At 33.4% G+C, this 25247-nt stretch overlaps 1 protein-coding gene across 1 annotated transcript in view; it reads left to right on the forward strand.

Annotated features, from left to right (window-relative positions):
* EPHA3 (EPH receptor A3) overlaps window positions 1-25247 on the forward strand; it is a 208305-nt gene that overhangs the window by 171105 nt on the left and 11953 nt on the right. Inside the window, exons 7-14 of the mRNA XM_014070746.2 lie at window positions 1133-1295; window positions 4144-4246; window positions 4995-5062; window positions 9456-9581; window positions 14949-15134; window positions 21729-21790; window positions 23023-23232; window positions 24010-24159. Of these exons, the coding sequence (XP_013926221.2) occupies window positions 1133-1295; window positions 4144-4246; window positions 4995-5062; window positions 9456-9581; window positions 14949-15134; window positions 21729-21790; window positions 23023-23232; window positions 24010-24159 (1068 nt within the window). The remainder of the gene's footprint in view (window positions 1-1132; window positions 1296-4143; window positions 4247-4994; window positions 5063-9455; window positions 9582-14948; window positions 15135-21728; window positions 21791-23022; window positions 23233-24009; window positions 24160-25247) is intronic.

The following is a 25247-nucleotide window of genomic DNA, read 5'->3' on the forward strand; positions in this document are numbered from 1 at the left end:
CGCCCGCCCACCATCCTTACCTGTATTTGAGCTCTTCGGGGCTTATGCGCATGGAGCGTACAGCATCTGTGCGATGCTCTGCCGAGCAGCTGGAGCATCGTGGAGGTGTCGCATTCATGTGGTGCATGTGTGCTGTATGCGTTCAAGTGGTGGACACCGGGCCCTGTTGCACCATACCGGTTGCAACAGGATCTGGAACCAACCACTCCTGCATACATATTACCTAGCACCTGAGTCAGATCACAAATGAGATAATCTCCGATCTACATAATTTCTAACATAAATGAAATTTTACAAGTAATATCTAAGTATAATGAAAGAGATAGCCAAGTTATACTATTGACTTATGTTCAAATGCACTAACCAGAGTAATTTAATGCTAAAGCTGAGAGCCAAACTCAAATGATCAGGAACTCCTGCATGTTTTATTCATCTCAGATTGGAAACAAAGCAAATTTGATCTGAGACTGTCTGCATTTCCTCTGTGCCATTCTTCTAAATACACACCTATTCCACTAATGCTGTTGGTTCATAAATTTCTTAATGTTTACCTTTTCATGAAAAACCACAACTCCAATGTACTTATTTGCAAAAAGGAATCCCATTTTTATAGAGCATAAGACACGGTTTCTTATAAATAGTATGTAAAAATGATGAAGAAAAAAGGAGATTTTTTTCTCCCAAGTTGTAAAACAGTAGACATTAGATTTGAAATGGAAATATCTGGGAAAATATTTCTACATATTGTCAACTTTATTGTAGTTCTTCTTTTGAAGGCAAAAAAGGTTCTAGGATTGAAATCTAATTTTCTTCTGTAGGGTCTAATCATACAATGTATTTGAGGAGGTAAGATAAAAAAGATTGATTGCACTCTATTGAAAAATCTTAATACACCAAAACAATTCTCAGAAAGGGCATCTATGATTATATCAAACACAAAATCTCTTTAGCCATTCTGGTTACAGAAGATAAAATGTACAATGAATACAATTAACTTGCACTCAAAAAATGCTGTTTGCACAGCTGGAATAATATGGAACGGGAACTGCTATGAAAATGAAATAAACTCATTCATTATGGCAACCAGGTTTGACTACCTGGGTTTTAATGAGGCCCATTTCTTTTTCTAAAGCAGGAACAAGAGACAAGCTACACCATTCTGAGAGCAAAAACTATGAATGTTACTATTAATGGCCTTAAGCCAGACACCACTTATGTTTTCCAAATCAGAGCCCGAACTGCTGCAGGATATGGCACCAACAGCCGCAAATTTGAGTTTGAAACCAGTCCAGACTGTAAGTATTTGCAAAAAAAAAATGATTTTAAATGTTTTCCTGCACAACTTCAAAATTATATGGCTGAATAGTTTCATATCATCCATAGTTGAGCAAATATGATTTTATATTTACGATCTGGCTCTCTGGATAACATGTATATACATTTCTATATTTTGTCATTATTCTTGAAACATGTTTTCAGAAATATATCAAGAAATGCTGTACTTTCTCCTGTCATATCGTATTTATTTTTCTAGAATTCAATGAATCTTGCACTAAGTGGAACTGATGCTGGAGAGAAATATCAAATATCCGCAGTGTCATAATCTGGTCTTGTTGAGTGAACTTGTGAAGTCTAAACTTTCTTTCTAAGTATTTAAAAGCCACATGGTGGTACATTTGTTTCAGTAATTTTGCTGGTTTATTGCAGTGCTAGTGGTATATATTTAAAAGGATTTTTTTCAGTCAGCTGGAAATAGATTCCTGTAACTTTTTCTTCCCCAAAACTGTTCAATATTGTTTTCTCAAAATAAAATCTCATTTGGGAGAAAACCTTTCCATTTAATTGAAGTTAATTAGTGAATTCATCAGGTTTTTTTAATTCCAGATTTTCAAGTGACGCTTTTATGTCTGACACATTGTTACTTGTATTTTTCTTCTTTAACAATTATACAAGCTCTATCAAATAATAGTTTCCAGTCATAAATGAAAACATAATGTTTAACTTCCTTTCCCATTTATTTATTTCCACAACTGTTAATCACAATCTAGATATTTAAACTTTACATTAAAAATTACTTTGAGTAATTATATCAATGTTTTCAGCTGTTTTAATTTTCTTCCTTAAAAAAAGCATATCCCATTTGCCCTACTCTGTAGTACAGTATATATGGGAGATGTTCTTTATAATATTTTGTTGGACTTATATTTTATTAATTTATTAATAACATTAATTATTAATTTTTTCATTCCTGCATATTCTCCAATTTTCATATTCCATTCTGATGGTGTCAGTGAGGGTCTTCTTTTTCAAGGTGCCATTTTTTTCTTGTATCTGAGACTATCTAAATAAATTGTGATGTTTCAGATTTATGTCCTTGAGAACATGCTTTCTGCAAATGTACGAAGAACCCGCATTGGGTTTCATGACATTTTTTGAAGAGTATTCATCTCTTTTTTATTGGAAATTCGAATCTGTTTTGGTTTCTTTTGTTTACAGTTGTGGTGCCCAGAACTGAACACAGTATTCAAGAAGAGGTCTGACCAAAAAGAGCATCTAAGCAGAATTTTTTTAAAAAAACCTCTATTATATCCAATGATTGAGAAAATATTCTTCTGCTAATGCAGTCTTTATCTTATTATCTAACCATATCACACTACTTACTCACATTTGCGTTTCAACTAATTGCTATTTCAAGCCATTCACATTTGAAATATTTATACTTTGAAGATTTGTATCTTTAAAAAAAATTCTGCACTTACTATAAAGTAGCTAGAGCTACTCTTTTAGTCAAAAAAAATATTTTTTTCAGTAACCTTAGACTATAAAATAAATGACAAATTAAAATCTTTTTTAACTTAGTTTATGGAAGAACAAGGAGAAGAAATATGATCATATATTTTGTCATATGAAATAAAAATGTGTGAATGACTGTGAAAATAATAGAATAAATTTGATAACAGCTTTGTGTTACGTATAGAAGATTTTTATTTATTCTAATATTAGCTGAGAACAGATTGCAATAAGTTATTTTTCCATAATGAATTTGCATAACAACTTTTTTAAAAAAAATATACTTTGTGAAAATGTGTAAATGATCCAGTCAAGATTAAAATTCTTAAATTCTGTTTATATTAGATATTATTTCAGTGTGATAATTCCAGAGATTAATTATCCAGGTTTATTTATTTATTGTAGGAACTGAGTTAACACAAAACTTCTTTGAGCCTTATAGATATGAACTACATATTTTATTAAGGAGGAATGTCCTAGAAATTCTTATTCTGTTTATATGATACCTGATTTGAACTAAAAACTACAACACATCTATGATATCTATTAATTTTAGCCTTATTAAAAAATATTATAATCATCTTCATGCCTTTTAACCTAAAGTGTCATTTTCATGAAACGATGTCTTATTTCAGTTAGGAAACACTACTTCTAAGAAAATATCTTCTCAGCTATTAAGTCATTATGTTCTTGAAACCTGTTTCTCTTGTTAAAGTTTTTTTTTAATTTGACCCATTTTAAAGCTTACTAAAGCAATATCATCTTCTTGCCTATATCTTGCATACATGAAAAAGTCATATTTGCTTTTGTAACGCTGGTGTCTTGAAAGGAAATAATTCTTTTCTGTGGTGGAAATGGATAATATTCTGAAAGTAAAACCATACTTTTAGGTTACTAAATTTGCATTCCCTAGTCACTCTGTCCTTACTTTCAAGGAGAAAGGGAAAGTGGACTGGATGGAAAAAAAGAGATTTCAATTCTTGCATGAGAATTAAATGGTGTTTAAAAATGCCATTTTTCTGGTTCCTGTGACCTAAAAGTTAGTCCAACTTAAATTTTAGCATATCAAGGTTCCTGAGCCAGGAAACTGTTGTACAAATGAATCTTGTATTTCTCAGCAGTAGAGCAATTTTTTTTCTCTTTCTATTTTCTTGGCAATCATATCATTTATTTTTATTTCTATAAAGGATTTTCTAAAAGGTAAATAGGGAGAAAAGGAGTAACAACTGTTTTGTAAGCTAAAAACAAAATGATGCCCCAATAACATTTTTATCTTCCTCCAATTACCAGCACTGTTGTATTTACTGCTTTTGTTTCAATCTTTCTCTCTCTTTTTTTCTTTTTCACTTTTAGCTTTCTCCATCTCCAGTGAGAATAGCCAGGTTGTAATGATTGCTGTTTCAGCTGCCGTAGCAATTATTCTGCTCACAATTGTGGTTTACATTTTGATTGGAAGGTTAGTTCTTCATTCCTTTTACACATTGGATTTTATTTCTTAAAGCCTGCAGTAGAATGATAAGCACTGTCACCAAGATACTGTCAAGGATACTCAAGGATTTAATTTGGTATGCGTTTCAAGGCAAATTGATCTGATTCGTACTTCCTGGACTAATGTGCAACTTTGGCTGTGGATATCCTTTGGGTTTCATATTTCTTTGAATTTTGCTCTGCAGTTCTCAGTTCAAAATTGATACCCAAAGCTAAAATGTAAAAATTAAAAATGTATACACATATATTGAAAAAAATATTTGAAATTTATACTTTAGTACATTCAAAATAGATATTTACAGTATATTTTTAAAAATTAATTACAGAAATATATAAAATAGTTTTATGACATGAAAAGTTGACACAGTTGGAAATACAATGATCTAGTCTTTACTGCCATGTTCTGAGCCAAAAGTTATAGAGGAGTACATAACATGGCCTATTAACTATAGTAGCCCTAGTCCTATTGAACTGTTAAAAACAACTATTTATAGACAATTGTGCAGAAAACTAAATGAATGAAAAATCAATATGTTACTTCTTATATTCCCTCCTTATATTTCCATAAATTTACCTCAGCTTTGTAGGGTTCATTGACTATAAATTTTAAGATATTTAGATAAAATATTGAAATATTATATTTGTGTTGCACATAAATTTACATAAATAGCTGTCTATAATATGTTTCTAATATTCTTATCTCTTATTGCTTTTAGATTCTGTGGACATAATAAATCAAAACATGGCTCTGATGAGAAGAGGCTGTATTTTGGTAATGGCCATTGTAAGTTACAAAAGTTGTGTCAATTACTAATTTAATCAAATTCATATGTACTCTAAATTTACAGCTTAGTAATAGTGTAATGCAAAGTTTGGTAGCTATAGATATCTGGATATACAGTATTCTTTCTTCAGAGACATACAAATTTAGGAAGGGACAAATTTTCTTTTTATCAAAGTTGTCCATTCTGCAATAGCATCATATTTCAGAGTTGGAATCATTAAAATCATGTTTTTGCCAATATCTAAGCCCGTTGTAGAACACTTTTTATAAAATCATAGGCCATAGAATAACTCTTGGTTTTAATGCTATCTGCCATTCTCTTTGCTACAGCTTAAATATAGGGATCAGTTCACCCCAGCATAACAGTAGTTCACTATATATTTTGTGGACATGAATGATAAGTGGTACCACTTATCAAAGTAGGCAAATCTATTTTTTTATTCTTCTCAAAGGTGTTTTTTTAATACTTAATGAGATTTTTAAAAATCCCTCTTTTTTCTGAAAAAAAATTGTTTGATAATAGAATTATTAGCTCTCTCTCTCTCCCTCCCTCTCTCTCTCTCTCTGTCGCTCTCTCTTTCTGTGTGTCCCCACATATATATGGAACAATTTATGGTTTACTAACAAAGTTTGTTTCTTGCCAGGATGGAAAACTTGTTTCTAAAAAGATAAATTCTGGTGGTTTAATAATGTCTGGAAACCAAACTGGAAAATGTGTCCCATTAATGTTACATGAATCATCATGGCTAGCTTTGGACTATTAAGTGGTGATAGAAATGCACTCAGAAAAATACTCATAGGTGGTCGTCTTTCATTCTACTAAAATAAATTCCAGGGCAAACATCTGACATTTGAAACAAGCTTCTGAATCAAGCATTGAGGAGTTCTGGTTTTATTTAAAACCTTTTCAAATCTTCTGCTTCCTTTTCATGACTTCATAACATTAAACATTTTGCTGTTAAAAACTTAACACTCCAAACAGTTTAACTGTGACATGTTTTATTAGAGTGCATATCACCAAAGTTTTATACAAAAAAATTTTTTTTTTCCTGCGTGGACCTCCAAACTTAATTTGTTCTTCCCAAGTTTGCATGAGGAGACTGTAAACTCAACAGCACGGGACATGTTTTGGAGTTCTTTGGCACGTGAAGTGCATGTAAATACAGCAAACACTATTCATCTGGATTAATTGCAACAGTATAAAACAAAATCTGTGTCTGGAATAAATTTTTTCCACATTGGCCCATAAATTCCTGGCTTACTCCAGTCTGATTCTGAATTTCTAGCGGGGAAAAAGCCTCAGCCACTAACAGTTCCAGGCAATCTTATTTCCTCTTTCACAATATCAAAATATAATTTTCCTCCTTAAATTCATCTGCTTGCCCTTCAAAGGCCAAGTCTTTTTAACGTTTCCATTTCTCGTGTTGTAATTCATCTGATAAAATAGAACTGATGCTGCTCTCATAAAAGTAGTGATAAAGTTCTGCAACACAATATTTGTGTGTGTGTGTGTTTATTTTCTGCTGCAAGACAGCCAAATAGGAACATAACACTTCTGAGCGATGACAAAAAAATTTCCAAGTTTTGTAATTGTGGAAGGTTACTTTGTTTTAAGGGGCAGGAAGGATATATAACAGAACCAGCATGGATGGCAGGGAACTCTTTTGAGACTTAAACCCCTCTGGCAAGTTGTCCATGTGGGTTTTAATTGTTGCTGTTTTTTCAGAAAGTTGCGTTGTAATGTTAACTTTAATAGACTTCAGTCTTATAGAAAACAATGCATGCCATTTTAGGCAAAGTATTCTCTGTTCTGAATGGTTTCCTTAAATTGTATTGGAGGCAATTAGCATTAGAACAAAGGAAGTAAGCATTATGTGCTTAGAAGTCTTACAGCAGCTGGTTTGGTACATTAGGCAAGCACAGATAAAGAGTTCTGATGTGAATCAGATTGAAGAAATATTCGGTTCAGCAATCTGTTTGTCACACTCAGGTGCTTCCCTAAAGAACTTCCATAATGTTCTCTTCTCTTATCAACCATCATTAGGTTGCTAAGAGTCCTCTACACATTCATCGAACACCTCTATAAAGTAATTTGGGTTATTGGCCATATATTGTGATGGTCATCATTGTAGCTTTATGTAGGACATATCACATGTCTAATCATTTACCTCAACATGGCTAGCTAAAACTGTGTAAAACAGTTTGCAATTGCCCATATATGTAGATTTCTATATAGAATGGTCATCAAAATTGTCACGTCTTGGGAGTCTTGGTAGGTCTTCGGAGCCTAATAATATTTGAACAGAAATTTTGCCTGGCTTGAATGTGTTGCCAATCAATTTCATTTGCTGACACTGAATTCTAATATTACCAGAAAAGGAATTTCCATTTCTCTGTTTAGTTTCTCTATTTCTATTATGTCTGTTTTTAAAGCATATAGTAGATGGGATGCAGAAGGCTTTTATAATTCTTTATATTTAAGCATTAAATAAAATACAATGGTAAAGAATGATTTAGAAGAGGGTGAGAAGATTTTAAAATGATTATTATTCCACTTCAAATTTGAGCACATATAAAAAACAGATGTCTAATTTTCAATGAATGGGTTTTCCAAAGTTCCAAAGCATTGCTACAAAGCAGTGGTGGGTTTCCATTTTTTTTACTACCAGTTCACGCATGCAGGCTCACATGCTCGTGACCTTTCTGCACAAGAACAGAAGTGTCCGGGCAGGTGGACGGAGCCTCCCGTCACTGCCACTACCAATTCACCCGATCTGGGCCAAATCAGGAGCAACCTACCTCTGCTACAGAGATAGCAACCAACCTTTGAAGTCAAGGCCTAGCACAAGAATAACATCAAGCAACACAGTTCAGTTCTTTATTTGCTTACATTGAGTAGACAGAATCTTGTCAGACTAACCCTTTACTACTCCCATCCCAAGGGATATATCCTGGAAGATTCTAGGGCACGGGTGTCAAACTTGCTATGTCACATTGCCATCATGCAACATTTGTGATGTTTTTCCCATTTCCCATGCAGGCCCTGCTGGGGTGGGTGTGGCCTGCACATGATGCATCCAGCTCGCGGGCCGCCAGTTTGACAACCCTGCTCTAGGGAATGGTTATCCTAATTCTGTTCATCTGTATCCTATACACTTTGGGATGTGTTGTCCCTTGTATGGCTCCTTGCCTGGCCCATCACACTACATCCCCTTCATAGGCACATCCATCACAATTACTACATTCTTTATGAAACTATAAATAGAACATCTCAAAAACTGTTATATTTCTGGGCAGGACATAGGAGCAAGCCATTAGCAAAGAAGGCCTAAAGAAGGCTGATCTAATTACAGGGCTCAGGAACAGACTCAAGAACCCTAACCTTTCCATTTTTGTGTACTGATGGAAAGAGATGGGATGGTTTCTCATGAGCGGCTAACAAGCATGCATGCCAGTGGTGGGTTAAGGATCCCGTTGCAACCGGTACGGTGCAATGGGGCCCAGTGTCCCCCACATGCAGCACACGCATGTATCCTTAACTCCATGAGGCCCCACGATACTCCAGCTGCTCAGCGGAGCATCAGGCAGGCACCATATGCTATGTGTGCAGAAGCGCCAAAGAGGTCAAATACAAGTAAGGAGCTCAGGTGGACGAATGGGCCTTCTGGAGACCCGTACTGGAACAGTACCCAGTGCTCCCAGAAGGCACCGGTACACTCATACAGGGGCGTACCTCCTGCAACCCATCACTGATGCAGTGGGTGCACCATTTGCACCCACCGCTCACACATATGCTCAACTGCCATTTCAATGACTCAGTCGCTCATGGCACACTCGTAGGTCACAGCCCAGGGGTTTTGGGCCCATTTTTTAGAATATACCTGGGAGCCAAGGATTGTATATTGTGGGTTTTTATGTTTTTAATTCTTGAATGCCACCCAGAATCACCTGTGTGAAATGAGATGAAATCATATAAATTAATTGATTAAACAGATAATCTTTATTTTTATCTCAGGGAATGTCTTTCTTCCTTAATGGGGCAGCTAACATTATTAAGCAATGGAAAATATTTTGATAAATTTAGTAAGAAATGCTGTTGATATTATGGTATCATCTAGCCAGAAGTGACTAAAGCTGTAAAAGGAGAAAATATTATTTGACTATTTTTCCAGTCTTCTGGAATTTAAAGAAAATGATCAAATTATAGTCCTTTATAATTGATACTGTTGAAATAAATTATTACTTGTCCTAAAAAGTGGTGTTCTATAAAAAAAAGTACATTTTTTCCAGAAGAATTTCTTTCAAACATTTTGTGCATGTTCTTTTATGGAATCATTAAGTTTTTATGTTTGTGATTATTTATCCATATATCTTGGATTTTTTTTTTACACAGTGAAGCTTCCTGGACTCAGGACATATGTGGATCCACATACGTATGAAGATCCCAATCTGGCTGTTCATGAATTTGCCAGAGAACTGGAGGCTTCCAGCATAGCCATTGATAAAGTCGTTGGGGCAGGTAAAAATATTAATAATGAGAATCACCATGCCATGCTATTCCAATTGCTATTGCAAACTTTTCAGATGTAGTCATTTTGTTCAATAAAATTTCTTGTGTAACTAATCGTTAAAGAATTTTGATCTTTCATTCTGTGTTTAGAACATCATCCAGACTGACAGAGCTAATGTCTTTCTCAGCCTAGGTAACATACCATTCAGATCATTATAGCTATGGCTAAGTTGAAACATAACATTTATGAATGCATTTCAAGTATTGTGTTAGTACACAAAAAGCAAAATGTTGGCTGGTCCTTTAGGGAAAAACATCTATAAATTCCACAACTGATCAAGCTTTGTTAGGACTACATTATTACAAACTAGTGTGCTAAGTTTGAATGTTAATCTTTATGAGCCTAGGTGATACCAAACTAGAGGATAGGAAGTCCTTTAAAGACATAAAACTTCTACACTTAAGAATCTATAATTTAGTCACACACAGTTGTGGAATTAAGACATTAATTCAGCCTATGTACTATAAATATGGAGTTCTTTTAGAATTCTAGGACAGGAAAAAAAACTAACCTATATTAGAAAATGCAGAATCCAGCTGTTTCCAATCTATCTCTTGCCAAGAACAAATCATATAATTTACATTTGAATTTGCTTCTGAATTTAAATGCAAAGTACTTTGCAGATTTCAAGTAATATATATTGAAGATAGCATTTAGCACTGTATGCTACAATTGCTAAAAGGTAAAGGTAAAGGTCCTCTTCGCACATATGTGTGCTAGTCATGCCCAACTCTATGAGGCGGTGCTCATCTCCGTTTTAAAGCCAAAGAGCCAACACTGTCCGAAGACATCTCCATGGTCATGTGGCCGGCACGACAAAACTCCAAAGGCACACGGAACACTGTTACTTTCCCGCTAAAGATGGTTTCTATTTTTCTACTTGCATTTTTACATGCTTTCAAACTGCTAGATTGGCAAAAGCTGGGACAAGTAACGGGAGCTCATTCCATTATGCAACGCTAGGGATTTGAACCGCTGAACTGCCAATCTTTCTGATCTAAAAGGTCAGCGTCTTAGCCACTGAGCCACCGCATCAATCACTACTCCAAAGCAAAAGATGATCAGTAAACTGGCACACATTTCGAATAGACAGGAAAATAGAAATTTTATAAATCTGGATTTTAATATCTGGTTTTCATTTAGCTATCATCTTACATATATTGGGGATTGTGAAAACAAGTTTTTGCTATAAAAAGTGATCTATTAAAAAGTTTTTTGAAATGTTTAATTATCTAAGTATTAACTATTGGAGGGAGAAAGGTTACATTCATTTTAGATTTTAACATTTTAAGCCTAATAACTGCAATGAGTTTTTAAATTTTAAAGATTTTAAATTTTAAGCCTAATAACTGCAATGTTTTCAGATTGGGTTTGGAAAACTCCAAAAGTTTTCAAATCAAAAGACACTTATGCTTTCTAACAGTTACAGTATTTATATAACGATAAATGCTATGTCATTTCATCTTAATGTCTTTCATTTTGTTCCCAAGACTTTAAGATAAATTAAATTGGTTTTTTAACAACTACTTAACAATGGGCTCTTCAGGTCACTTTTGGAAATGATAGTCAAATAAGTGGCTTGCTGTATTTCTAATTAAAATGAAAACAGTTCTACTTTGTACTCTGCTTATAATATACAATTTGCAACAGGAATTTCATTCTTCCCCTCTAGTGCATTCTGCTTTTTAATATTAAAACACATAGACTTTTCAATTGTTTTATGGCTCAGATATTTTTAATATAATTCAATTAATAGGGACATCATGAAGCATGGGTGTCAAACTTGTGTCATGGTGGCATCATGTGAAGTATCACAACTTTTCCCTTTCGTTAAATCAGGTGTTACACATCCAGCCCATGGGTGCAAGTTTGACAGGCCTGTGCTAGGTAATTCATGGTATATTTAAATGAACCTTTAAGGTCATGCTCCTTCCACACCCTAGTTTGTCCAGCTGGAGCATTCTTAGCACTTTTGTCAAGGACTTCTTCCGTCAGCCCAGCTATATAGCTTTAAAAGAAACCTGCCTGGCCAGAGGCAGAATTACAGAATTCAGGAAACCCAATTCCCAATTCTGAAAGGAGTAGCCATGCAACTATGCAATCTTGCACAAAAATGGGGAACAATTTAATGAAAAGTCACTTTTCAACCAACAGATTTCTAGATATTCTGAAAGAGGGAGGGGGAAGCTGACCAGGAAAAAAATGGGGAAATATAAAGAACAAAGCAATGCAAAAAGAACTCATACATAATTCTGCATAAAATCTGTCTAACTCAATTGTGTAAGTTCATGGCAGAAAGAATGGTTTAAGGGAAATCATTTTGATGTGAATGTTGTGAGGCAGACCTGTCTCTGTTCTTCTCTAAGTTCTCTAAAAAGCAACATTCTCACAGTTGAGAATGAGAGATGAATGAAGGCTTCCTTGAATGAATTTTACTTCCTTATTTACTGAGTTATCTTGCCTAGCATTGATAGATTATCCCGTCCTCCCTAATGAAGGTTTCAGCACAAAAGGTTTCAGCTCATGTAAGGCATTTGTCTTACTGGAGCAGGAAAAAGAATGTCAAGGAGGATTCTGCTGAACAAGGATTTGATTTAGAGCATACTTAACTGGGAAGAAAAAAAATATTACAGCTACTATTACCTCATGTTCAAATTGTCACCAAAATGGAAGTGGTTGAGCAGGAAGTGCCTAAATTGATAGAAACATCCCAGATCTTCTGAGTGGATTGAAATAATGTAATATAGCACATGATTTATCTGTATGCATCTATAACCTTCTTTTCCCATACAGTTCAGATTGAAACCAGACAAATTGCTCTTATATGGGCTTGTAATGTGAACCAAATTTTAAAGAAAGTCATCTAGGGTTCCTTCTTGGACAGCAGGGTCATACATCCTTATCTTTCCCTAAAACACAGAATGGGGAAAGTCAGGCCTTTTTAATTTTGTATAGCTCATAAAAGCTCATTAGATCTATGACAGATACCTGAGACTAAGAGACTATGTTGAATAATATATTCATCTGATTGCAGATCATCAGTCACTTCCCATTTGCTTGCTTCCTTTCCTAGCTTCAGAACGCCTATGGCTTAATAGAGTGTAAATGCATAAAGTCTCAGCAGGTGGCAGCATCTGGCTGACCTTTTTGATGCGCAGCAGATAAGCAAGGTTAGACCTGGTTCATATGAGTTAAATGATCTCTGGAGAATATCAGGCTGCAAATAATTTAACAAGAAGTCAGTGGCAAACATTTCTGCACTGTTGCCAAGACAGCTGTCTGGTTATGTCATGTAATCACTAGAATTCAGGCATATCTTGGCAGCATGTTTGCCTTTTTATATCCATACTGCAAGATGTGAGTTCACATGCTGAATTCCCATATTTTGTTAATCACATTAATCACATAATTTAAAATAAAACCTTAAACACTGTACAAGTGCCATATTTTAATGAAGTACTTTAAACCAGAGAGTACTGTTGATAGAACAGTACTGAACTGAAGCTGCCTCATATGAAGATTGTTAACAACATTCCTAATAATGCTTGTGATAATGAAATATACATTTATTTATATTTAGTGTAGCATAGATGAAATTGCATCACAAGAAGTGATTGCATGATTTAAAGTCAAGATTTTTTTAAATAACAGAAGTAAACAGTGAATTACAAGGGACCCTAACATAGTGACTAAAATATTGCAGCCTGTAATTGAATGTACTAATGGAATTATTTAACAAAAATATTTACCAAAACCAAACATCGAGTCTTGTCTTAAACATAAACAAAATAAAAATATGGATGATACATTTATGGTACCTATGTATTTTTGTAACCAGAATATATGATTTTCAGCAAACACCATCAAATTACATACTTTATGTGATTGGTAGAAGACCATTATTTAAGTACAATTAAAACATTTTAATTATTAATTTTAATAAATACAAATTACATTTTAATCATTTTACTTACTCATTTTTCTGCCATGACACTATCCATCTGTGGGTACATCTTTATATAGAGTTCAACATTTATGTAAATGATCTAATAATTTATGTCCTAGTTGTTATATAATCAAACAACCCTGTCTGGATTTGCTTGATATATTCTGTAAAATATGAGGAAGTATTAGAAGAAGACACACACACATCCCATCCAAAGGCAACAGATGTTTTGTTAGAATATGATGTATTTAGTGCTAGGCTACTAGAATTAAAAAAGAGAGGTGTGAAATACTCTTATATGGAGACAATATTGATCTGTATATTCAGACAACTTCCCAACCAAAAAATAATAATAGAACTTAAATTAAATTGGGCTTTATGAAAGAGCAAGAAAAAATAGCCTTGAACTGCATGTTTACTCATTAATATAATTTACTACATACCAGTATGAGGAGAACATCTTAAGGGAAAAGAAAGTGCACTTGTTAAACATCAAGCTTCAAAATGACTGTAATTTTTACTGTTCTATTTTGTATCATTAATAGCTAAATTTGTGCAGACTATAAATAAAAGTGCTCTGACTATAACACTGTGATAGATACATAGTGATAACAGTTAGGTGTTAAAGGTGTTAAAATTTAACATAAGTAGCTACAAGAGTCTTAAAAATATAGCACCAAGCTTGCACATTTTTTGCTTAAACCTGTATAATATTAAATTTCAATTTTCAATTCTCAGTAAGTTCTTCTAAATTAATGGCATTTACGTAATGTTCTTATTTGAATATTGACCTTAGTAGAGTATGCAGGCAGCTGTGATTTCATGTAGGGTCAAATACTGCTAAATTTTGTTGTTGTTATTGTTTTTATGGTCTCTTGAATGCATTATATTATCTCTTATATCTTCATCAACTCTTCCTATGATTCTTTAAACAAAATGATTTTTTTTAAAATTTACAATCATGCAAAAACATTTTACATGCACACTTCACAAAGTTTGTTTTATCAGATTACTTAACTATTGCATTATATTGTTGAACATCACTGTTCACTGACAAGAATTTTATAAAACTTTGCATATGTAAGTCTTGCTTAAAATAGATGTTTGAAACATCTGTTCCTACTCTGCTGGAATGTTGCAACTAACCTCTAAGGTAGAGATCTGACATTACATTAGGTTCATAAAATACATATCTCAAGAAAAAGAAATGTTTCAGGTGGATTCCAGAATTGGACAGCTGGACTATGTGCAATATTCCAGAAGAGTAAAAAGCCGCAGTGTAGACTGAAAGTATAGATTTCTGAGCTTGTTAATCTGTCATGATCTCTAGCTAGAAATTCAAAAATTTTCTGTTTGCATTTACTGACAGGTGAGTTTGGAGAAGTATGTAGTGGTCGCCTAAAACTTCCTTCCAAAAAGGAAATATCAGTTGCCATTAAAACCCTGAAGGTTGGTTACACAGAGAAACAGAGAAGAGATTTCCTTGGAGAAGCAAGCATCATGGGACAATTTGATCATCCCAATATAATCCGGTTAGAAGGTGTGGTCACCAAAAGTAAGTTAACTGCTAAAATAAATAATATTTAGAAAGATTAGAAAGATCTGCTTGAAAGAAAAGTTGCTGAGGCCTATTTCCGTTGAGTATCTGAATTTAAAGGAAAACATCCCTTCCCCCTTATTTTCTTTTGATGGCTGCTAGTAAGCCATTTGATTGCAGTTACCACCCAGCCTACAATTGCAAACTTATTAAAAATATCTGACCTGCTCAGCCAACTTGCATGTCACCAATATTTTCATACATATTACTCATCTTGTCTTTGGCTCACAACAACTATGTGAGATGGGTTGGGTTAAGAGAAAGTGACTGGCCCAAAGTCACTAAGCTGGATTTGAAACCTAAGGGTGGACTAGAACTCAGTCTCTTGGTTTATAGCGCTTTCCCTTCCTATACCGTACATCCCCTATGATCTGTTGAACTACCTCTAAGGCCCCTTTGCACAGTTTGCACCTTGGATCCTGTCAGGTATACCCCTGCTTCTATGGATCTGATGCCTAATGCCTATTCTTGGGCTGCTATGATCAATGCCTCAGTGCTATCTTTTAATTCAGACATTCCAGACACATTCCCAATGGCTTCCATTTTCAGCTATCTCTAGATCATATATCCAATGCAGGGTCTTCTCTTGTACTATACTATACTATGGTACTGGTCTTGTTATGGTACTACCTCTGCTTCACCATTTTCCCATTTTTCGGGCATTGTCTCAGCAGTTCATGTTTGGGTGCCAACTTACATGTATATTCTGTAAGTTTTGTATAGACAGAATTTTTAGCTGACCCTGCCAGCCCATTTTCTAGCCAGTTGCAGTCTCTGGGTGATGGACAGAACCAATAGCTTCTGTTAGCCATAGAATACTTGCTACATTTTCCTCTTCTTGTTTTTAAAATATTTGCATTAGAATGTCTTGTATCCTTTTCCAAATTAGCTGCCCCTCTTTTATTTTTTATTTTTGTAACACTTGAGCTACAATGAAATCTGCAAATAAATCAGCCTTTTTAAAAATGCCATTATTGTCAGTGGAAACTTTTTAAAACCATGGCATGTTATGTTAGGTTTTAATTTTAATCTGGGCAGAGTCTCAACACTCAGAATTTTACATACATTTTAAAACAGAAGGATAATACATGCTATGCCTTTACCGTGTCATGTAATTTAACTAAAATGCTTGCAATTAGTTGTGGGTGAAATAGACTATAATGCAATGCAGGTATAGTTTGAGCTATAAATATGTTGGCTTTGTTCAGAGAATGCTTATATTTAACAGCAGCTCCTGAATATTACAATATCTTCTAGTATTACAAAATGGAAATATTGCAATATCCAAAGAAGTATGGTGAGGTATACAAAGAAGTACAATGTTTTCAATGTTGTAGCTTAAATTTATACTGAAATACAATTTTAGAAAATGAAGAATCCTGCTATGAATCCATTGTAGATTTTTAAAATTATAATGTGCACTGTACACCCTCCTGTGGTAATAAAAATGATAATGTTTTACAGTTGTCATTCAGTATTAGAAAGTACTAGATTCGGTTTTGACATTGATTGCTCTTAAACAGCTGCAGGCATTCTGGTTAGACTTGAAAAATCATACTGCATATTACCTCAGGGTGTCAGCATCTGGCAAATATTTGAAGAACTATATTCAGGAAGCAAACAAAAAAACTAATAATTGAACTTTGTAATACTGTTCTGTTTTAATTTCTTACTCAGCATTTATTTGAACAGCAGTAATAGCTGAAAGCATAAACGTAGCAAATATGAACTTCCAACTGATAACTTGCCAAGAGTGTTGTTGATTAATATATTGATACATTTTCATTCCTTATTGGTAATATTGACACAAATATAATAATATTGGGGGGGAACTGAATATTTAAAATATTTAAAAGTTTAATTAAATTACTAGAATTATATTAATTATCTACTCATATGGTGTTCACTAAAAACCCTTAAATATCCACCTTAGCCTCAGGCCTCTCTTCTTTTCACCCACAACTAATATAATATTGTTATAAACTTTATATCAGTGTATTTAGCACCATCACTATTTATTTCTTTTTTGTAGTAATATAGAGCTTCTCTAGTTTATTGGTGCAGTACCTCTGCTTGACTTCTTTATTCAAATGCATTATAGCATGGCCCCCCACACAAGGGCATGGCCACTACCAGGCAGTGGGTTACTTAGAAATGGGCTGTGTGAATGACTGGTTGAAGTGTGCATGCACGCAGCTCAACTTGTGCAAGCAACAGGACAGTGGGCATTCATGCATGTGCACCTTGGTGTCCCTGTCACACAGATTGAGATGTACGCATGCATGCTGGCATGCCACTTGTGCAAGAGCTTTGGGCACATGTGCACGATCAGCCTGGCACTCACGGGGCCCAGTTTTCCTCTCTCCCATAGCTGGGCCACCAAGCCATAAACATGGGGACTGCTGCATTATAGTATTCATACATAATGTATACATAATCCTTCAATGATGGATTGGTAATGATGGATGGGAGTGGTGACACATTTTGCAAAGGCTCTTTGCTTGTGCATAGAACAATAATCAGAAAAATTATCGTGGTCTCAGGTCTCAGATTATAAAACTTTGGGACATGGCTTTCAGAGTCTCTCTAAATTTGTCATAAAATATTTAAAAGAATAAAAAGATGAACTTCTCAGATATATGATGTAGGATCATATTGAAATCCTTATCATGTATTTCATAGTTTTCAGCATATTTGTTTCAATCCAATTTTGGGTGTACCAGTCTCCTCACTTCCCACTCAACATTCTAGTGAAAGAGCCAATGAAGGACTCATTCAAAAAAAAAAAAAGTTGTAAGTCGCTCAGGTATACTTTACAATACAACCAATCCAGTGGTCATATTCAAAATTTTGGTGGGCATGGCAGGGGAAAGATACTGTAAAATCTCTATTCACTCCCCTCTCCAAGGGAATGTTACTGCAAAATCCCAATTTCCTCCCGATCAGCTGGGATTTGGGTGGCAGAGAATAGGTGGGGGCAGGACCAGTCAAACCGGTTTTTCAAACTACTCAAAATTCCCACTACCGGTTCTCCAGAATTGGTCAGAACCTGCTGAATACCACCTCTGAACCAATCAGTGGGCAATAGTGAGTATCCTGTTCCTCCAAAACATGTTATTATGTAAAAGTAGTTCTTTTCTGTCAATTTTTTCCTTGCTGCTTTGTCTCATCAGTATTTTCCCCATGCTCTTATTACTTAGTCTGTTGCAATATTTTATCTCTTCCTTAGGAGGTTATTCTTATGGTCTCTTCCTAATTTAGCTTTCTTAAAACTCCTTAAAACTTCTCCTATAAATTTCTAAACCATAGTTCCTTGCCAAAAACTTCTGAGGAGTTTTTTTTTGAGGGGAGGGGGAAGTAACCTATTAGTGATGAATCTATTGTGCTAGCACTTATAGTCACAAGCATGCCATCACTGTAGATCAGCCTAATAAATATTAAGTACATTCTAAAGTTGCTTGTTATAGGTAAAAGTAAAAATAAAATAAAAAATACTCTATATTATTTTTGGCTTTCAAATTATTTTTGTGAAAAATGTTTTGAATTACCATTAAGTTTTTAAAATCCAAATATATTTTTCTTTCTGTATTGCTAAATTATAATGAAAAATATTTCAGTGCTTTTGACTTATATTTTACCGGTAATTCTACAATCTTTAAAGTTTGGCTGGAATTATTTCAAAGAAATAGAGGAAGTTTGTAGATTATCCACGGGTGTTCTTTTTGAAAGGAATGTGCCAACCATACCTTCCTAATGATACATATGATTAATTGGCATTGGGATTTTCTGTAGCAAACCAAATTTTGATAGATAGCCTTTACAAATAAGCTATTCATGCTGATTGCACATTATGGGATAATTCTTAACAACTTTCATGGCTGTCATCTGTAGAAACCCTTGGTTAGAACATTGGCACATACACTGTTCAGCAGCTGTGTGGCTTACTGCTCACTAGAGATATGATAAGGTGCACAGGCAAAGAAGAGTTCAGTCTATTTTTCCAGCGCTGAATTAGTCCCCTGTTTCATATTTGTTTCTATGCTGGTCTCCAATGCTACTCTCCAAGGTGCTTTACAGACAGCACTTCTAATAGCCAACACACATGTTCTGCTTAGTTTAGTAATAATTTACAGCAGTTTTTACTATAATAAAATTTAGAAACACTGTTGAAACAAGTTGTTATCATATAAATGGCTACATTTTGATAAATGAACATAGTATGTTGCTCTAGAAATAAGTTCTCCTTAGAACATGTGTTTCTGATTGTTTCTTCATTTGCAGCTTAAATATGTGAAAATCTGCTCAAATAGAATAAATATAAAGAAGGAAATGTGCATTTAATAATTTTAAATGTTTTCATTGTTTTATTAATTTATATTTTGGATAGTTGTATTGCATTGTGGCATTGTATTTTTACATTATTTTATCAAAAATACTATACTTCACTAAAAATAAAAATCAATTGTAGTTTAATTAGTCATTTAAATCATTTATATCTTTAAGTTTTTTAATCATATTAAGACATGCGAGAGTTGTTACATATACTTTGTTTCTCCAAAAATATTCTTAATTTTGTTCAAAGAAAATTGAGATGGAATACAGCAATATGTGGTTGAAATGATTTAAAAACATGCACAATTTCCCAATTATGCTAAACTCTTTCCTGGCTGAGGTATAAAGACTATGTTTCTGTGATAAAATTAAAATTAATTAATTTAATTAATTAAAAAATAAAATGAATTAAAATTAAATTAGTGGTTTAACTTTATCAATCCAGATACCTAGAATCATTTCAAAAATGTTTCCACTGGAAAAGCAGCATGCTGCAAAATCAGTCAATAATTCTGGCATCTGTTTTCAGATGAAATGTAATTATTAATAAATTAAGTCAATACCATACTACACTCAGGTGTTTTTATTGACAATGAATTGAAAGTGGTGAATAAGAGTACCCTTATCCCAAATGGGCTAAAGCAGTTGCTAAGTGGATTATGTTGTATGTATGTTGGGAGGGAGGAAGTTGGTTCCCAGGCCATAACTTATGTCAGACTTGACTAGAAACATTTGAGTTATGGGCTGTTGTAAAGATTCATTGGAGCATAATCATGGCAGTGTTTCTTCACAAAAGGCCACATGAAAGAACTGTGTTCAGTTGTCATTAGACAGTGAAAAGGCTGTTAGAATAGAGGATGTGAAATGCTATTCCTCAACTACTTAGCACTTGGGATAATTAAACATAGCACATTTGCCATTGGCTAATTAGTCATAGTGGAACATGATGGCACTCTGCTATGGTAATCTTTTGTTCTTACATATCCAGATCTTTCGTCTTTTTTTGCCAACAATAGCAATAATGTCCTGTATATTAGTGCCTAAAGCACTAGAATTCCTAGAATAGACAGATGCTGGTTCCCCCCCCCAATAGAGAATCAAATAAACAAAAGGAAATTTAGCAAGAAATACTTGATATAAGGCATCAGATTATACACCCTTTAAAAAGTTCTGTTGTTTTAACAATTTGTAAGTTTGTTTCTGTCCATTCTATTTCAAATGCAGAATTGATAATCCAAATGTATCTTTGTGTGCAATTCCATGGTACGTAGTTCTGTTAGTGAATAGTTTAGAGTAGGTCCCCAGCACACAGGCTTGTTAGGAACCAGGCCGCACAACTGGAAGTGAGCAGCAGGTGAGAGCGCGGAAACAAAACCTGTGGTCCATGGAAAAATTGTCTTCCACAAAATTGGTCCCTGGTGCCATAAAGGTTGAGGACCATTGGTTTAGAGCTAATAATTATATTATTTTGTACATTATCTTTTTATAATAAACATACATGTAGACAGTACATGTGTATTTATGAAATTTTTTTTCATATATTTGTTATATATAGGAATAAAATTCAGAAAAATAGAAGCTTGGGTCCTTATATTATCATTAAGTTTTTTTGGATTGCATATAGTTTAGATGGAAATTTCTACTTAATTACTGTACCTAATAACCTAGAAGGTTTATACTATAATATTATTCTAGATATTACCATATTAAATTTTATCTTTTTAAATATTTTTAAATTATTTTATGATATATAAAATATATAAATAAATGATTGCTTCCAATAAATCTATTTCTAACTATGGTTTTGCCTTACTTTTGAACAAATATTATAATTTAAACTGATTTTTCAATTACTAGATAAATAAAGGTAAAAAAATAAGCAGTAGCTAAATAAATAAATATTATATTTATCTAATAACTAAATATAAACTTACTGCAATAAAATGTGGATCCTTTGTGTAGAGACCTGATCTCATGTTAATATCATTTCTGTAAATGTGACATAATAATAAAGGTAGAAAAAAGATATATAGAGATGGAATGTTGAACTTTTATATACATGTCCGCTATATCCAACTCTTGCAGCTAAAAGCAACTTTCAGTTTTGGAATACTATGGAATATTTTAGCATATTTTTGATAATTTGTAGAATTTTTCAATGTTGGCTTTTTTTTTGTACATGGTTATACAATTAATTGCTTTGTTTAATACACTTTTCAGGTAAACCAGTCATGATTATTACTGAATATATGGAAAATGGTTCTTTAGATAGTTTTCTCAGGGTAAGTGACTTGTTGATATCATCCTATATCTGAAATTATTATGTTAAAAATTACCTTCCACTATCTTAAAGAGATAAATATCTAGATGAATGCATCCTCAATTATTTTGAAATGTTTTTACTTTTTATGAAAAGAGTGATAAAATCAAACATTATTGTCAACAAAGCAATAAAGCAAGTCAAGTAAGATCTAAGTCTACTATTTTCTAAGCATCATTAGATAGTTGTAATGTCAATAGTAAGATCACACATTTAGGCATTCATTCTATTGAGCAAGCAGATTTTAACTATCCCAACATGAAGCTCTATTTGCAACTACAGCTTTTAGAATAATGGTAATTTATACCATAATTTTACACCAAACCATTATATTTATTTCATGCAATATTTGGTCTAATATCAGAATTGCTAAGCATTTAAACTAAGATTTCATTTTAGAGGAAATTCAGTGTGTGTGTGTATGTGTGTGTGTGTGTGTGTGTGTATTTGTAATTGACAGCTTATATATATACTGCATCTTGAGTCATAATTTCCATTTCAATTCTAGAATAAATTCCACATATAGATATCTGGAAAGAATGGATGATCTGCATATTGGTTACATTCATAGAACACTCTTAACCTAATTACTTGAAAACAATTAATGTATAGATTTACACAATGTATTGTAGCCAGATGACTCTGGTATACCCATCAGGTAAACTACAAAAAAACCCACACAAATGAAATCTTATCAATATTAATGTTAACATATCCTGCAACTTCAGCTGCTATATCCATAATAGAACTGCTTAATTCTGCTAACAGCCATTGTGCTTTGCCAGAAAAAAAATGATGCTTTATTAGGCTTATAGAAAAATAGTTGTCAGCAGTCCTGTGTCAAAGATCATGTTTAGATACAATGCTTTATTTTGAATCTATAATATACCTAATCTTAGTTTATCAAAGTTCCCATGTATTATTTTAACGTAAGAAATTAAAATGAAATCATTTGGTTTGGGTTAGTAAACATTATATTTCGACTATGTGTGTAAGAGAGGATACAAGTGAGAGAGAGAGGGGGGGGGAGAGAAATGTCATATTTGGCAATATGTATCAAATTTATCTTTGCTTTAACTGATGCATTTCGGCACACTATTTTCAAAACCAAGCTATACTGACTTGTGTAGATTATTTCTGAATAGAAGCCTTATGTAAACTGAAGGGCTAAAAGGTTGTTTAAATTGTTTGCAGAAACATGATGCTCAATTCACAGTCATTCAGCTGGTGGGAATGCTTCGAGGAATTGCATCTGGCATGAAGTATCTGTCAGATATGGGTTATGTCCATCGTGACCTTGCTGCCCGCAACATACTCATCAACAGTAACTTAGTATGCAAAGTGTCTGATTTTGGCCTTTCCCGCATATTGGAAGATGATCCAGAAGCTGCCTATACAACAAGGGTGAGTTCTTATTGCAACAAAACAGAGTTATCTGAGTCACAAATAATATGGAGAAACTGCATATACATCTTAACTAGGTACAGATGCTTTGTGCATATGCAACCATTTTATTCTGACTGCAATTGTTCAGTATAGTGATAGCAAGTACATTGTCCTTTAATTGCTCTGTTGTGTTCAATCACAATGGTAAAGATTACATAAACCCTTAACTACTACTCTAAGGCTTTTATTCCTTTTTTCAAATTGCATTCTTCTTTGAAGATCCATAAAGCAGAATTCTTCCCACTCCTTCTGTTCTTAGTGTCAAACTATGTAGTGTCAAACAGACTCTTTAATTAAGAGAAATAGTCTGCCCTTCTAAGTAACATTATTTTTCACTTCTTCATACATACAGGGACTAATTCTGATAACTAGTGCAAGATGGGAAAATAGGATTTAAGAGAATATTTTGTTTGGCATCTGGAGGGAAAGGGAAGGTTTAAACTATGTTGTACAGATTATTAACTTGTTCCGTGTCTAGATCAAACTTTAAACTGCACAATGAAGTCATCTTCTTGGCTTTCTCGTTGGTAAAGACTGTTACATAGATTGTTATATGAGCCCTCTAGAGTCATTTTATGAGATTGGTGGCCATATAAGTCCAGTAAGTAAGCAAGTAAGAAAGCAAGTAAGTAACAAACAAATAAATAATCAACAATGTTTTTATTGCATTTAGATTTCTATTCAAAAGATAGAGTGCACAGATATATAAGTGTATATGGTGATTTTGCCTTATAGGGAGGCAAGATTCCAATTCGTTGGACATCTCCAGAAGCTATTGCTTATCGCAAATTTACATCAGCCAGTGACGCATGGAGCTATGGTATTGTTCTTTGGGAAGTAATGTCCTATGGAGAGAGGCCCTATTGGGAGATGTCTAATCAAGATGTGAGTACATTGAATTATATAGATGATTATTATGCAAAAAAAATTACAAAGTTTAAAAACCCTTTTGTTAGTAAAGTCTTACTTTGTTAGAAGGCTTTTTGCTTCTTTTTTTAAAAAAGTGTTTTTACAAAATAGAAGAAAAAAAGGGATTTAAGTAAGTCATAAAACGGCAAACTGTTTTAAATTAAAATTTCAGTGATTACAGTTCCTCATTAAATGTCTCCTGATTTCTTTTAATTGAATTATTCCATGAGTGTTATAGATTAGATTAAATTGAACTTTACAAAGGGAAAGTAAATATTTGTGTATATGTTTTTAACAATTAGAACATGTTTTAAAGTACTACATATGTTATGGGAAGTGACTATTTGATTTTCTTAGAACTTTCCTGTAAACAGTTTAAATAATATATTTTGCTTTTGCAGTTATGCTTTTTTGGAATATAGTATTTCTCAATAAAAATAAAAACATCATTTTGTGCACTTGATTTATTTTGATTTACTTGACTACAGTTTCTTCTAATGTTATGCAGATATCACAAATAAAATTTGTTCTGGTCTTAAACATATATATTTACTTAGTTTATAAATTCTGTCATAATTTTTTTTTAAATTCTCATGTACCAAGCATATTTACTATTTTGTGAATTGGCTTTATATTTTGTTTATTCACTGAGTGTACAACATTTCCCAACTTAACTAACATTCTGAGAGTTGAACGTTCTGATGTTTGCTCTTATCAATAGCACCTTACAATTGTTCAGTATTAGCTATCATATAACAACTGTATGACTGTTAACACCAGTAATAACTAACTTTAAAATAAAGTTTGAACACACATACGAAACCTAATTAAATTGGTTTCTAATTACGACTGTGTTTGGCTCTGAAAACCTCTTAGCAGCTGCTGATATTTTTAATATAGTCATAAATGTATGTGTAACCTTGTATGTATGCAGCTTAATGTCAACATATCATTTTGTTGCATAATTGAATATGTACAATAATTAAATTATAAATCTGAGCTGTATTATTTAGAAATAATTAATTTAAAAATTAATCCATTTATAAAAAGTTAGGAAATAGACA

Source organism: Thamnophis sirtalis, unplaced genomic scaffold (assembly GCF_051295495.1).
Source record: "Thamnophis sirtalis isolate CommonGarterSnake01/CBP01778 unplaced genomic scaffold, rThaSir2_p1.2 scaffold_8, whole genome shotgun sequence".
Lineage (NCBI taxonomy): Eukaryota > Metazoa > Chordata > Lepidosauria > Squamata > Natricidae > Thamnophis > Thamnophis sirtalis.